We start from the raw sequence: 16,569 nt of genomic DNA, 5'->3' as shown, positions 1-16,569 counted from the left end.
TCTATGGTTTGTTCCGATTGTGACCTTATCTCTTGTGTTCTTGATTTTGTTTTCCATGTTGGTTTCGAATTGTTGATTGGTTTCTTCTCCACATATATTATTCGAATAGGGTAACTGCTTTTTTCTTATTAAGAAAAAGAAATTTGAAGTTGAGAAAATTCACATAGAAAATAAAACATTTATTCAATACTTGCCAAACAAACATTAGAATTAACATATAGTGTCGTATTGTTTTTTTAAAATACTCTATTAGCTATCTATAAAAATAAAAAATAAAGGTTAAGATTTCCTTTGTAAGTTCTCAAAGAGGTCTTGATATGCTCTGGATCTGAAATAGAGTAGCCTCCCTTTCCCCTAAACGTTTTTAAACCAAAAAGTACTCTACTACCTAATTAAGAAACTCTGGATCTTTTTATTTTTTTTGGCCCTTCATTACACTAGGCATGTTTACGTATCAGTAATGGGTATGGGAGGAAAGAGAATGATTTCCATTCCTGACTTCCCCTGCGTTTACTTGCAATCAGGAATGAAAAAATAAGTGGGCCCCACCTCAAAATCCGTAATCACATTCCCTCAAAACTAGGTATCAGATCGACTAGGGGGGACTAGTCGATACGATTCCCATTCCTGCTTTCTCTTATTAACTTCCAAAAATACCCTTACCACTTTACTATAATTCCAAAATAACTCAAACCCTAAAAAAAATAAAAATACACGCCAGAAGGAGTTCAAACAACTCAAACCCTTAACGTTACAACACAGCCTCCCTGGAGCAGCAGAAACTATGTAAGTCACTCCATCTATCTATCTATCCCTCTTACTCATTAATTCAAAACCCCTTTTCCTATAGCTTTTGGTTTTGGGTGAATTTTATATATGTGATGTGGTGAAAATGTGTAGGGCATTTTAGTAATCAAATTAATTTGGATTCTGATTCATGAAAATTAGTAAACAATAACAATGGGAATCAACCTCATTCCTTTACTAATTTCGTATGTTTAGTAAACAGCTTAATGGGAATGATTCTTCCCATACCGATTCAGTAGTTCCCCGATTCCTAAATTATCTGATTCCTTACTTTCTCCATTACTGATACGTAAACATGCCCTAAAAGGAATCAAACTTTAGAATTTTTTTTACTAGAAAAAGAAAACTTTATATTATCCATATCACATTAAATTAAGAGCATTTTTTTTTTCTTCGTAAAATAGTTAACTAGCTAAAGAACATAATCCTTAAAGAAATTAGAACCAAAACTACATTTGATCTCTACATGTAAGTAACTTTCATTGTTCTTTTCTTTATTGCATTTGATAGGAATTATAACAAAAAGTTCCATTTCATATTTATCTAGCCCAAAAAAAAACACACACACATTGTGATCTATGAGGATTGATATATCGTCATATCCACGCTATATTAAACTATTCTTAAATCATGAAGAGCAATTAAAATATCAATCCGTCCTACACATCCTAGGCAAAATGTGTACAGCCACAACTTCCAACATCGGCGGCGGCTCCACCACCCAAATTCGCGGTGGTGTCGCCACGACATCTACCACCACAATCCTTCTTCCGTTAGCACAAACCACGCAAACTCTCCCCCTCCCGGCACAAACTTGCTCAGCCTCTCTTAACACAACCGACTCCATCACCATTTCCCAGCAGTCATTTTCATCAACATACTTGTTCAATACTCCTTTTCTCTCATCCACCACATACATCACATCATCATCATCATGGTCATCATGACCATCATCATTGATGGTTGCAGCAGCTGGCCCATTCCATCCACCGAGCATGCCTTGAGGCATGACTTGCCACGTGTCCTTCTGCACATCATAGACAACCCCTTCTTTGACTGCATTGCCCTTGGAATTCACCATCCATAGCTTCCCTCTGTACCCAATTGCCTCCACATCCTCCCTGCTAAACCTTCCATCTTTAAGGCATGCCTTCTTAACCCATGACGAAGAAGCCTCCTTTCTCTTAGTGTCCCATTCTTCCATCGACCTCGCAACATCTCCTCTATAAGTTGTTCCAATCCCACTAGCCACGTACACTTTTCCACCCACAGTCCCGACCCCACACCAGCGGCGCGGCTCGGGCAGCGGGGGGCCGAAGGACCACTGGTTGGACAGTGGTTGGAAAACAAGAGGACGAGGCATCGCTGGTGTGAACTGGTGGGTAGTGGCAGCAACGAGGACAAGGCGGCCGGAGACGGACAACCATTGGATCGGTAGTTTTCGGGAGAGGAAGGACGGGTGGCAGTGGAGGAGTTGGAGAGGAGGGGAGGAGGGAGGAGGAGGGAGAGATGTCCATGTGTTTGATATGGGGTCTAGTGAGGAGAACTGAATGGGGGAATTGGGGTTGTGGTGGTGGTGATGAGGTGGTGGTGGAGAGAGAATGGCGTAGAGAGAGAAAAAAGGAGGGAAGGAAGGAGAGTAGATAAGGCGCCGCCATGAGCGGCAAACAGAGAAGAGAACGGAAGGGTTGATTTTTGCAAGGCAGAGCTGTGCAAGGTGGTTTGGTAAGCCTGGCAACAGCAAAGTCTCATCGGAAGAGGCTTGAGTTCGACAGTGTTTTGGTTTTGGTATGGCTTCTTGATCCATAGAGATTCATTCAAGCATTATTATTTGGGGGGGCTTTGGAATGCTTCTTGTTCCTATATATATATATATGGATTTTTGGGGCCGTTCGGGTGCCCCAGTAGCCAAAGATGACATCTGAATTCAAAGCACCTGTCTTCACCTGTATCTTGTATTTAAATTCGCTGGATAAGAATTAAAAAAAAGTGACACAAAATGAAGACAAGGAAAATTGAGATGTATGATCAAGTAGGGGGCCTGTTTTGGAGCGTTTATAGCTTGATGCACATGCACGAAAGCCCTTTTTCCATCGAAGATCCTTGAAAGAATTTTTATAGTAGAGACAAAATCAGGAAGCCCTGAGTCTCCTGACTTCGAGATAAGCTTCTACTGCAACTCTCTCTTGTGAGACGGGCCAAGTTCCAGCTTTTGTGAGAGAGAATGACCGCACCATATATTTCTGAGCCTTCAGAGACTTTGTTGCCCCCACCCAAAACTCACGCTGGTTTAAAGTAATTTCTGGAGAAGAGCAAAAAGGTTTGAACGGATTTTAGCTGAAAACCAAAAAAAAATAATGAGGTATTTGGTTATATATCCATTCTTAGTACTAGTGAGATAAATAAACTTTATATTATTTAATTTTTAAAAATAAATTTAAAAAAATGACAGATGACCCTGTTAAATTTAATTTTGATTATTAAATTACTTTGATGCTCTGTTGAGTGTTTTGGGTTTTGGGTGTGTTTATAAAGTCCATTGTATATATGGTTTTTGGGTAAATTACTCAAATTGTCCTCAAACTTATACTCGATTTACATTTTGGTCACTCAATTAAATTATTCGTTCAAATGGTTCATCAACTCTATATTATTCGCTCCATTAGTCCTACCGTTACATTCTGTCAATATTTTTGTTAAATATGAGGGCAAATTGGTCATTATTTATCCTAAAATTAGGTTAAATCTAACATAAAATTAGACGGTAGGACCACTGGGGCAAATAATATAGAGTTGATGGACCATTTGAACGAATAATTTAGTTGAGGGACCAAAATGTAAATCAGGTATAAATTTGAGGACCATTTGAGTAATTTACCCTATGTTTTTTTATAATTTGATATCATATATTGGGCATAATAGTGAAACTCCCAAAAATCATAAATTGAGCATGATAAATTTACAAAGTTGTGCCAAGAGTACTGGAAGCAATAAAGACAAGGAACTAATCAAACTTTCTAAAAGGTTCACAAACAAAGATCTCTCTAAAAGCTGCTTGCGTCACTCTCCCTGAAAGTCTGAAATCAATGGATGGGTTTCAATAATTGGTGTTTTTCTTTGGCCAAAGTTTCCGTTTCGTTCATGGGAAAGGAGACTTGGGGATGGGAAATCAATTACTTTCTCATGTTTGGTAAGTCCAAGTCTGGGAAATCGTTGCTTGGCCCATGGGAAAGTAGAGAGAAAGTGAAGCCATCCTCCCAACTTGGGTTTTGTTTTTCCTCCCCATGGGAAAGTTTGGGGAAATGAACCAAATTAAATACACATTTTTCATGACCATTTTGTCCCCATTAACAATTTAGAATTAAAATATATCATTAAATACATTCTTTATTTATTTAATTAATTTAATATGGGTATAATTGAAAATTTGTACAAACTTTATTTTCCATTCCTACTCAAAACAAACATGGGAAAGGAAATAAAGTGTTATCTCCCGGTTATTTTCCCAGCATAACCAAATGTGGGAAATGAATCTTCCATTTCCCATCCATTGGGAAATGACATATGAAATGATTTTTCCTCAAATTTGTTCTGTGAACCAAACGGGGCCTAAGGGGAGAGGGAAATTCACACGCGTGGGTATTATGAGGTTTTGAACTCGGGACTAAGGAAAGAGGGGCACGATTGTTGTTTGTCTTCAAAGGTTTGGTGTAGCCAGACCAATAGGTGTTGAAGCGCATGGTTCATTTCCCATTGTTGAAGGATCATTGGTAGGCATCATTTCTTTTGAAATTCTGACCACCCTAGGTATTATTGAGAGCACACCAAAGGTCTGAGTCAATCCTACTAATGCCCTAGTGGTAATAATTGATATTGGTGTTGAATAATGGGGTGTGGGCAATAGTCCAATTTGGATTGGTTTTACCTTTAAACCGCAATTAAATTAAGTTTCACTTTTAAACCGCAATTACATTAATTAACCCTTTTTTTCTTCTGGATTAAATAATCAACCGTCAAGTACATGGCATTTTGGACTAAAACTAGAGGAGAAATTAAACAAAGGCATATCAATATTGTCCTAAACCCACTAGTTCCAAGTTTGAGTCTCCCTTTCCCTCCCCAAATATGATTTGATTAGGCCAAAGAAAGAATTATACTTCTGTGAAATTGAATTCTGAAGAATTAATCATCTTTTGGATTTAACAATCTCACTGTACATTATACTGTACAAACAAATCAATCCATACCGCAATGACCAAAACTAGTTTGAATAACTGAAGGATCGTCAAAGTTTACATACAAAATGGTTACAATTGTAGCATCAATGCCACCCCGCCATCATGGTAATGGCTCTTAATGGCTCTTACAAACTGAACAAATGAGTCATGATTCATGAAGACAGTTCCTTGAGGACAGGGTCCAGCCACTTCCAAACAGACAGGAGACCAGTTGCGTCACCAGTGAAAAATAGTCCCCTGGGCCCTATCTGAAGTGCCCGAACTTCTCGTTTGCCAAATAATTTGCCCCTATCAGAAAATCTATAACCACACAATAAAGTGAGAATGGAATTTATCGTAAAAAGAATCAGAGCATGAAGAATCTGAGTGTCATGTACTCACGATGGCAGTTCGTATAGGCGAACAGAAGTGTCATCGCATGAGCAAAACAAGACTGGCTTAGCTTCTGCATCTGGCATTCCGCTAAGAGCAAGAACACCCTGTAGAATGTACAATAGCACCATCAAATTAGGTTAGCCTTTACCCTGAAAACAATATACATTCAAATCTAAAACATTTCAATTATTCTACAGATCCCCTATTAAAGAAAAAACATTTTGAAACATCATCTTATATAAGAATACAAAATTTAGAGAAGCAATTAAATGGCACAAAATTGATGTTCTACATGTTTTCCCAGTTCACTAGGAATCACTAACTGCCTTATACTCTAACAACCATAATACTGTAACTACAAACATAACAAGTGGAAAAGGCTTTGTGAAAGGAAAGCATACATGTTCTTCGTTGTGAGTGTAGGTCACTTCCAAGTTGCCTCCTTCAGTGGCAACCCACACCTTTATTGTGCAGTCCAATGAGCACGAGAGCAGGAATTGATCCCAGCAAATAAGAGACATCACCACATCAGAATGCGCATTTAGTGTCACAATACACTGTAAAGAATCAAGGTCCCACACCTGAAACAGGAAGATCATAATAAATCATCCTATTACACACTAAATGCAGAAGTTCTTACGAATCAAAGTTTTTCTATTTTATTTTTATCTGAAACATCACATTCAGTTTCAAACACTATGCCAACAGTATATTGTAGAAGTCGATAAACTTGTTCGTAGATGCCACAAACTTACCCTGATTGTTTGGTCCACAGAACCTGAGTAAAGCCTACTGCGCCCAACAGTTAAACACACCACAGCTTGAGTGTGGCCTTTCAGAGTTCCAGCCAGCTGAAATGGATTACTTTCAGAACAACCTTTCCACACCAATATAACACCATCCTGCACAGTATTAAAAGAAACAGATAATTCATGTTAAATGGCACTATTAATAAATGGATGAAGATTATCTAAAAGCCCAGTGATGCAATTATTGGGAACTTGCAGAACTGTTACGGTCATTACCTGTGCCCCGGCAAAAAGCATTTCATTAGCAACCACCATGGCATGCACTTGGCCAACAGGTCCATTCAGGTTGAATTCAGCGTTTGTCCGAATGTTCCATGCCTGCAACATCACGCACAATCAGCATGTATATTGAACCAATGTTTGGTACAACAATGAAGTTAAAAATGAACAAGCTCAAATACCTTAACAACATTTGGTACACCAACAAAAAGCCATGGGCCCTCACTAACTAAAGAACCTGCTTCACCACCAAGATTAATCACACTGCCACATTGACCAGTACGGCAGTCCCAAACTCTGACTGTTCCATCTGTACCGGCTGAATAAAGCTTGTCAGATGTTTCAGGAAGTGCAATCCCAGTGACAGCCTGTTAAAATACATTTCATCATAACAACGATAGTCCAACTTCACAAATAAACAAAAACAATATAGAATTTTCTATTCTCTGTAAAAGTGAAAAAAAAACAGAAACATAAATTTTGAAGGAGATCACGATATACCTAAAAAAAAAAAAAAAAAAAACTGCCTTTATGTGAGCTTTATCTTCTATAAACAACTGAGTTTGGCAGCATGAGAATTATAATTTTGAAAATCAAAATCACCAAAAATAATACAAATTACAAAGTAACATCGATAAAATACAGAAAGTAATAGCCAAAATGATTTTTTCCTCTTAACCTCTTCAACTTTTCTAGTTTCTTGTGGACAGAAAACAGAGAACAAAACAAATTTAAGACATTTATTTTTGAAATCAGAAGTACCTTCTTGTGCCCTTGGAGCTTCCCCAACATTGAGAACCCAGCTCCACGAAACCATGTATGCAAATACGGGCATCGATCACCTTCAACACAATTTCCTACTACCCAAAACTTGCAGACCTTTTCTGGGGACTTCTGAACAACATTGCTTTTCTGAGTAGCATTGTATGCATTGCCCTTCTGAATAGCCTTCAGATTTGAAATGTGAGGGTTCGCCAGTGTAGATGGTGCACTTGTGTGCAGGAACCTACAGAACTTCTTAGTGCACCTTCCAGCAATCCAATAGGCGCAAACAGTTTTTGAAGATACTCCTACTGGTCGAGTATAAACTGAACTTTCTGGTCTCATTGTGGCCCTTCTCACTTCCTTAGTGGCCATACTATAGACACAAATATAGAAGAAAATGAAAAATCACAGAGACACAACTTCCGATATCACCCAAGCAGAAACGTTGTATACCAACAAAACCCTTGATATCAACCATACTCTGTCCCATCAGCAATTCCATGAAAATTCGAATTTCTAAGACAGCACGAAGAAATTGAATGACTAGAAATGCTAATTTCGGCAGAGAACCCTTAATTTGATTCCCCAGATTCTCAAATTCAACATTTCGTCCAATCTTCATATATACATACATATATATAAATATATATACACACATATGAAACCCTAGAAGCTTCAAAATTCCAATAGATGGGCGAGCACACGGAAAGAGCCAAATTCGATTTGCGAACCTTCCTTCCATGTTAAATCCCTTAAATATGTTACGAATTTTATTTCTTTTCAAATTTAATCCCCAGCGTCTCCTAAAGAAAACTATAAGTAAGCCTAAGATTGAAACCCTACACCAGGCATCAAAACCAGACGAAACCATCATCCTCATGAGACACGCGAACGTCGAAAAAATAGCTTCTTGGGAATCCATTTATGGTGGATAAAGAAACGAAATCCTAAGACGAGTACGGAGAAGAAGAAGCAAACCTGATAGAAGGGAGTTGATAGGGTGAGAGCTTTGAACTTTAAAGCGATTCAGTTCTTGTTCTTGGCTGATTGCGAGCCCCCACAGAGAGGGAAAGAAGGAGAGTGATTGAATACTTTTTACACTGGTGTGGAGCTTATATACCTATCGTGGTTTACCGTTTTTAATTTGCGAAATTGGCTTAAAATGGACCACCCTGCAACCTCTTACTCGGTACTGGAATTCTTCAATGTAACATTCCAATAAGGCCATTCCAATAAGGCATATTGAGAGGAAAAGCGAATGTTGCTGCCTATTCTGTAGCGGACTCTGCAGTTGAGTTCGAATTTTCTATATTAAAGTAGAGTATTGTTTGTAGAATTTTCCATTGTTTGTATAGTAAAAATAAACAGCAAATGTCTTTTATCCATTGAAAATTCTGTTTTACAGGTTCTATAAAAATTTAAAAGCCTTTTTTTTTTTTTTTTTGAAAGTTGAGCAATGTGGTGAAATTGGATAAAGCTAAGATTTCAGTAAGTTGATTAGGAAATCTTGACTGAAGCCATTTGCGCTTGCTTCAACAAAGGAAGAGAAATAAAAGAACTTTTTATATAAAAAATCATGAAAACGTTCCCTCCCATACATATCCACCGTACGTTGTTGATTGCCAGGGAAAAAAAATGCAATTTGCAGTTTGCATGCGTTACTTGTTATTTTTCATTTTCATTTTTATTTTTCTAATACAAGCAATATTGAAAAATGAGAGAATCCAATACAGAACCTCATGTGCATGCATTATATTTCGAATTTTGAACATTGATTTAACCTAATCTTAACTAATTTTCCTACCACTATTTAGACTAAATTTGTTAGATGAACTCCATTTGCTGTCGTATAGAATCCATTTTGCTCACAACTAAAAATGGAAAATCCTAAAACTCTTAGAACCATTTGAGTCAGGAAAAAAAGTGCTGCAAATCATACGATGCCGCTACGGTACAGGAGCTGAGAATAACTGAAATTTTAACAAAAATTGTATTCCAACCAAAATAATTGGAAAGATAAAGGCGCATCATCTTGTGATGATTCTGAATAAGAAAACAAAAGAAAAGAAAAGAAGAAACGGTCCATAATCACCAATTGCTTTTGTTCAATCGTTACAGAAATTCAATGAAGTGGAATCTAACAAGTTTTACTATAGATTTCTACACACAGGGCCACTATTTAATATATACTCGTTTAAATATAAAATAAAAGAAAGAAGAGTTTTACCTACATAAATTAAGAGGCCGATAATCTGAATGTCTTGCCAATTGGACATCAATATGTCTTGCCAATTGGACATCAGTGCCCACCCAAGGGCATAGAGTACACCGGGGTAGCAAAGCTAGCTCTTGGCATCATTGGTATACCCAACAGCCCAGAGACAAGCAGATGACACCAGTGAAGCAGTCAATACAGAGAAAGTTGGATTCTTGCCACTTCAAAAAATTCTGAATCACTTTGTTTCATGGTCATCACACTTCATTTGATTATCTGCAGATATAACGTATTCATATAATGTTATAGGTCAATCAATGAATCAGATACGTACACTCATGTGAAAAAAAAAAAAAAAAAAAAACGTACATAAAAATAAAAGCAATCAAGAGTGCTAATAATTTTTTGATCGGCAGAAGGATGTGTAAGATTAACCATAATGGACATGAAAAATTGAATACAATAAAATAAAGGAAAGTTTCTTCACGTCCTGTCATCAACTACTCAACATATAAAAAACAGACAGGCCCAGTTTGCCATTTGCAAGAGAGCCTGGTAGATCCAGAGGACCAACGTCCATGTTTTTCTCTAAATTACAAAATGAATATCTATTCAAAAGCATGCATCTGAGTTTTAAAAAAATATAATGCATGGAAGCAAATAAAATGATGTCATTAGTACTTTTGTTTTGCACAATACAATATTTAGTTTTTGATATCTGAATCCAACACAAGTTCAAGTTCATTATTTCATAAGGAAGCATTTCCACTACCTTTCTTCCAAAGATCAACTGTTCACAATGAAAAAGGAAAAAAGAAATCTCAATGGGACCGCTAGACAGAAGAACGTACCATTTCTTAGGTTCTTCTGAATTTCCTTCATGATCCCCAATCCCATTACCATGTGCTGAGCCCAAGCTAGAGCCATTTTCTTGGGTACCTGGATGAAGCATGTGGGAAAACCCCTGCCCTATTGACTTCCATAATCGCGTAGGCAGATTAGACTGCAAATTGCCAGCACTCCTACTAGAAGATGGTTCAGTTGCCCTAGCCACAGCAGGGTCTAGTTCAGAGAACCTTACAGCACCTAAGATTTGTTCTGGTAGCTCTGATTCAGTTTGGCCCTCAATGAGAAAGGCAAGGTCAACAGTCAGCGTTGTTATATAACCAAATGCCAGATGAACTATTGCACTTGCAACCATGGAAGATCCAATATCCACATCTACTTCTAAGAAATTGTCTGATACACAATATTTACAAGAAAGGGCACGCCCAATTATGCATATGGCCTGCTCCCCAACTGCTTTCCTCACAATCCAAGGACCCTTCACAATGTTGGCAATCAATTTAAGCCTTGAATTCCTAAACCCATCATCACCTTTTAAGAACTGGTCCATCAAAGACCCCTCAGGAATAGGTTCCTTGGTTGTAAAATATGCTATAGCACTATAATTATCCTTACTAGGAACTTGTAGATTGAAAGCCCAAACAAAAGGCTTATCACCTGTCAGACACTCATCCTCAATAGCCTTTCTCACACGACTGTTTGGATGTTTTAAGACCTCCCCAATTTTTGTAGAACCTCTTATCCAATCAAAACCAAGAGGCTTTAGAAGGTATTCCCCAGCAGGAACTTTAACCCTGTTTGACAGGTACTCAGGACCTCTAACCATAAACTTGTCCGCAGGTGGAGAAGACCAACCATTTCGGCAATTTTCTGCATCAAGAAGTGGAACAGCTCCCTCTGATCTCACTCTCTCTATCCATTCAAGCTCCTTTTTTCCACCAGTGCTGGCCATAAGATATGCCTTCAGCAGCAATCTATCAAATAACAAAACAAAATAAGAAACATGGAATATGCAAGGACTATAACTACCTTCCTGAATTAGGTTAACTTTTTGTTGCAGATACACAATAATTACAAATGGCCATATCTTGGAAATTGCAACGGGGCGCCTTGGGCATAAATTGTACAAAGACTTTTATATAATAGACCATAATCAAGATAAATACTCCAAAAATCAGAGTAAAGTGAAAATTAACTAGTTTATTACAATTAAATTAACTCCTGAAGCCATAAGGAGACAAGAACCTTTTCTTTGATGAAAAGCAAGCGTACTAATCCATCCAAAAGGACTTCGCAAGACATTTATTATAGCAATGTTTAACATTTCCACCCACCACCACATTTTTCTCCGTGAAAATTAGTTTTCTTTGCACCCTCTTTCCCTGGCATGCTTCTTTCAAAAACGAAAGAAAAATTGTTTATACTCAGCTCTCTTCCCCTATTCTTCAACGTTTAACAAAAGTAAGAATTAAAACCCACACAAAAGAGCCCAATTACCAGCTACGATTATGAGACATGAACCAAAAAAATTCGAACCATTACAAAAACTAACCTGACTTCAAAATCCAGAAAATGTCATTAATTTTAAATCAGAAACTAGGCCTTTATCACATCTTGAACCAGCAAAACAGCATTTCAGCAACTAATCAATTCATCAAAATCCCAATTTGATCATTCATATAAGCAAGAACACCAAAATCAATTGCAAATCCTATTTGATAATTCATAAGTATCAATTGCAAATCCCTAATTGATACTTCATCAACCCAAAAAATAATCCCCTAATTTTAACATCAAAAAATTGAGAGATGAAAAGAAGATTACCTCACGAATATAGGAGCTTGAATCGCTTGAATTAAGCCTTGAAGGTGAGTGCAGCAGCGAGCGAGCGAGTTCTTCTTTTTTCTTTCACGGGTGCGTGAAGGGGCGGTTATGCGTGCAGGGTTATGCGTCGGGTGGGCTGGGTATGTTATTTTGGGCCTCTCATTTAAGTTTTTTTTTTATTTAAATTTTTACAAGCGAGTGAATGGAAAGGAGGAAATCGAACCTACAACCTCGAATATAAGAATAAAAGGTTTTAACCATTTGAATTACAAGCCTTTATATAAGTTTCCATTTTTATTATAGCCTATTTACTGTAGCACCCTAAAACTTCGGTCAAATTCCACTTTAACCCCTAAAGTTAAAGTAGTCCACTTAACCTCTTTGACCATGGTTTTGTGTTTCAATTTACCCCCATCGTAGGGATGGCAAAAATTCTCATCGGGTCGAGTGCCCATTGGGTCCTTGACCCTAACGAGGGGAGATTTCAGGAAAAAACAGGGAAGGGTATGGGGATCCCCGATTCTTCAAAATACCTTATTAGAGATGGGTCGGGAATGGTATTGATATCCCCATCCCAAAGCCCAGCCTGATAAATAATGTATTTATTTTTAGTTACTAAATATATAATATAATATAACAAATAAAAAGCTACCCAAAACAATTGTGTGTTGAAATTGACATAAACTTCCATTTGTCTGTGTTGTACTATACCCACACTTTCCTTGACATGTTAAACTTTTTTTTTTTTGCTTCAAATTAGTTAAGCTAGTTTAGGCATGGATCATGAGCCTCTACATTTAGCTCTCGTGCATTTACCTGCATTTCATAATATCTAGACTATTTAAATGATCTAACCGTTTAAGATATGACACATCACTGATGTAAGTGTTTAAAATAAAAATTTTATTAGAAAAATTGTTTAAAATTAAAAAAATATTGCACAATCGTTGGCATTCCATCTCCATTGTAAGACTCTGTTATCTATCTCTCTTTTCAGGATTTGAAATAAGAATCTTCATAATATTAGTTCCATTAAAATTTCGGTAAAACGAAATTGCCAAGCCAAGATGAGCCCATTATCTAATGATTCTGACCCATACAGAACATCTGAGCTAAAAATATTGGATAACATACAGCCACATGTTGTAAATATAATAGTGGAGCCCACCTCCATTAGATGATGCTTTACCTATAAATACCTCCCCTTCTCTTTGTAACAATGACACACATCTTCAGATATACTGAAGAATGAAAACATCAGTTTCCATGATTCCCTCTTCAATTCTCTCCATTTTCTCTCTTGATTTATAACACGTTATCAGCACGATTTCTCTATCTCCAAATTCAGAGCCTCAACGCTCTCTCTCTCTTTGTCACTCCCTCACAGAGCTGATAGGCCACACAGAGCTTCTCTGCCAAACCTCAAACATGCCACAATCAGAAAACAAACACCAAATGGGTGTTCTTAGCAATTTATCTCCATCTTCTTCGCCCCTTGCTGTTTTGCTAATCACACCCACAACCCTGCAACTACTTGGCCACCTCACATCGCAATTCTTCCGAGACCTGCATGGGCCACCTCATCCCACCGACATGGAGATTCAAGCTCCCGTTGGACTGGTACAAGAACCACAACCTCGTCGTCGTTGGACTGGTACAAGAACCACAACCTCGTCATCCACGGCTTGGCCCACTTGGTCATGGAGACGCACAGTTGGACGGGGCTCAACGCTGGCGTGTTCTTGATCAGGAACTGCCAGTGGACCATGGATTTCCAACGAACTCGACCTCCAGCACGCTGCCTCACCTTCCTCCACCATCAAATCAAACTCAGGAACTTTCCGCCGTTTTTGTCTGACCTCCGATCGTCCTGATTCTTAAACCAAGGTCGGGAACTCAAGGTTGGACTGAAGCCAAGCCTTCCGCTCTTTGTCCCAATTCGCGATCTTGGGTCCAGAGTGTATGGGGTTGATCTCGGTCTGAGTCAGCTCATCCGGGTCGTTGGGGTCGGAGTCGGATCGGATCTCGGCCAGGATTCGATTGGTCTCCTCGATGATGTTTTGGTTGACGTCGTCGGCCTCGGAGCTACCCAGGTCAATGGGTTCGCAGTTGCAGAGCTCCACAGAAATGCTGTCAAGGGAACAGTTGCTCCTCTTTGAGTTTGACTCTTTTCAGGGGCAGGCAATACATGAAAATGGACATAGATGAACTATTGGGTCGAAACCGACCAGTGAGCATTCCGACGAAGAGTGCAATTTACGTGTGGGGCTATAACTAGTCTGGGCAGACGGGTCGCAATGGTAAGGAGCGGCAATTGAGGATCCCAAAGCAGCTCAAGCCCGAGCTTTTTGGATGTACGGCTGGGGCCAATTCGCGATGGCTGGACATTGCCTGTGGCCGCGAGCACACAGCCGCTGTAGCCTCAGACGGATCGCTTTTCACTTGGGGGGCTAATGACTTTGGTCAATTGGAAGACGGAACTGAAAGAGAAGATACCCACTGGAAGCTTTTGAAAGAAAAAGATCACTCAGAGAAAGAAAGGGCACTCAGAAAAAGCAAGGGCACTCAGAAAAAGATCACTCACGTGGAGCTCCATAGCATAGGTTGTGCTATTCTGCTGCACATGTGAAAACCCACCGAAACAATAAAAAAAAAAAAAAAAAAAAAAAAAAGGGGGATCACTTAGCAAGAGCATAAGCGAAAAGATCTCTGCTCCCTTATCTTCCCTATTATTTCCTATTATACTTATCTGCTTTTCTTTTACTAACCATTAACAAAAATGGCCCCTTGGTAATACTAAACATATTATCAGTGGGAGGCCGTTACTAATACTAACATTTTTCTTATTTTATTTACTGTATGGTGTAGGTTTATTACCCATACAACAGTATTTATTTAAAAGGGTGGTGCGGGTTTATCGTCCACGCCTTTACTTTTATTTAAATTTAAATGTATGGAGCAGAATTAGTGCCCATACAAGCACCTTTACTTTATTGCAAATTTACTTTTACCGCATATTTATTTTATTTACTGTATGGTGTATGTTTATTACCCATACAACAGTATTTATTTAAAAGGGTGGTGCGGGTTTATCGTCCACGCTTTTACTTTTATTTAAATGTATGGAGCAGAATTAGTGCCCATACAAGCAAAATTTACTTTACCGCACATTTAATTTTATTTAAAGTATGGTGCGGGATTAACGTCCATACAGCAAGCAATTTAATTTATGCATTTAATTTACCGCACATTTACATTTATTTAAAAGGGTGGTGCGGGTTTATCGTCCACGCCTTTACTTTTATTTAAATGTATGGAGCAGAATTAATGCCCATACAAGCACCTTAACTTTATGAATTTAATTTACCGCACATTTACATTTATTTAAAGTGTGCTGCGGGTTTATCGTCCATACCAGTAATTTATTTACCAGCAATTTATTTTATGGACTAAATGTGCTGTATGATGAGTTTTTTTTTTACAGTATATAGATCAGGACCAGAAGTTCCTTGATCCTCATCATACAATTACATCAGGACTTGAAGATCCTTGATGATGATGTTAATATGAGAGCTGGCAGTCTCTCCGGTACTATTTTTGTAAACATGTGATTGGACTTGAGGGTCCTTGATCCCCAACATGTAAATAAGGACCTGGGGTTCCTTAATGATGTAACAGTACCGTATTGGTTCATAATGCCGTACACATGGATGATAACTGTACTGGCAAATGTACTGTACACATGAATAGTGCCGTATACATGAATTGTGATGTATGCATAAATATTTACCATTTTGGGTAAACTATCACCATTCAAAAGGGAACCTGCAGTCCCTTAAACTCATGGATAAGCAATTAAATGAGATGCCAGAAGTTCCTCAAAATATGGACAATTATGTAAGGGCTTGAAGTCCAGAAATATGTACAGAAAATTGTAAAAATGTCCATACCATGAGAATATGTGATTTTGGCCCGAAGTTCAAAATCTAAGGGGATTGAATGTCCATACCATGAGAATATGTGATTTTGGCCCGAAGTTCAAAATCTAAGGGGATTGAATGTCCATACCATGAGAATATGTGATTTTGACCTGAAGTTCAAAATCTAACAGTGTTGAGAACCTGAAGTTCCAACAATTAAATGGACAACCCTTGAGGTATTATTGCAAATTGTGGTACACCACATATTTCTTTGGCATAAGAGAATGATGAATTGAGACTCCCCACATATTTTGTTATATCTGGGCCGGAAGCACATGGATTCAAATATATGAGATATTAGCGTGGCTTTTACTCAATTCATATTTCATGTCTATTTTGAAAAGGGCAAATAAATTCTAAGTTTTGTGTTTAGCCCAGGCCAAAAGTTCCGGGCTCCCATTGAAATATGAAATTTGGGAGAGTCGATGTGGTTATTTGAACCTATAAGGCACAAGGTTCCAAACCGTCATTTTGAAAAGATGTAAAAACCA

General features: G+C 38.1%; 3 protein-coding genes across 4 annotated transcripts; all 3 read right to left on the bottom strand.

Moving 5' to 3' along the window:
- On the bottom strand, positions 1,211–3,114 carry LOC18786737 (F-box/kelch-repeat protein SKIP25). Its single transcript, XM_007219394.2, has one exon. It carries the CDS (start codon positions 2,612–2,614, stop codon positions 1,457–1,459), a length of 1,158 nt encoding a protein of 385 aa, XP_007219456.1. The 5' UTR covers positions 2,615–3,114; the 3' UTR covers positions 1,211–1,456.
- On the bottom strand, positions 4,965–8,395 carry LOC18786968 (zinc finger CCCH domain-containing protein 48). Its single transcript, XM_007220126.2, has 8 exons — positions 8,192–8,395; positions 7,211–7,586; positions 6,631–6,816; positions 6,446–6,547; positions 6,176–6,322; positions 5,822–6,001; positions 5,427–5,524; positions 4,965–5,345 (listed from the first exon to the last, which is right to left on the bottom strand). Exons 2-8 carry the CDS (start codon positions 7,583–7,585, stop codon positions 5,198–5,200), a joined length of 1,236 nt encoding a protein of 411 aa, XP_007220188.2. The 5' UTR covers position 7,586; positions 8,192–8,395; the 3' UTR covers positions 4,965–5,197.
- LOC18786538 (protein ENHANCED DISEASE RESISTANCE 2-like) lies at positions 9,268–12,260 on the bottom strand. Of its 2 annotated transcripts, XM_020558208.1 has the most exons (4): positions 12,099–12,242; positions 11,827–11,887; positions 10,280–11,248; positions 9,268–9,704 (listed from the first exon to the last, which is right to left on the bottom strand). In XM_020558208.1, coding segments are annotated over exons 3-4 (948 nt in total). In that variant the 5' UTR covers positions 11,227–11,248; positions 11,827–11,887; positions 12,099–12,242; the 3' UTR covers positions 9,268–9,703. The 2 variants fall into 2 exon arrangements, with proteins under 2 accessions (XP_020413797.1, XP_020413796.1); XM_020558207.1 differs by lacking the exon at positions 11,827–11,887 and having other exon boundaries at positions 12,099–12,260.

This window comes from Prunus persica, chromosome G2, assembly GCF_000346465.2.
Source record: "Prunus persica cultivar Lovell chromosome G2, Prunus_persica_NCBIv2, whole genome shotgun sequence".
Lineage (NCBI taxonomy): Eukaryota > Viridiplantae > Streptophyta > Magnoliopsida > Rosales > Rosaceae > Prunus > Prunus persica.
The sequence above is the reverse complement of the archived record's forward strand: the minus strand, read 5'-3'. Positions and strand labels throughout refer to the sequence as shown.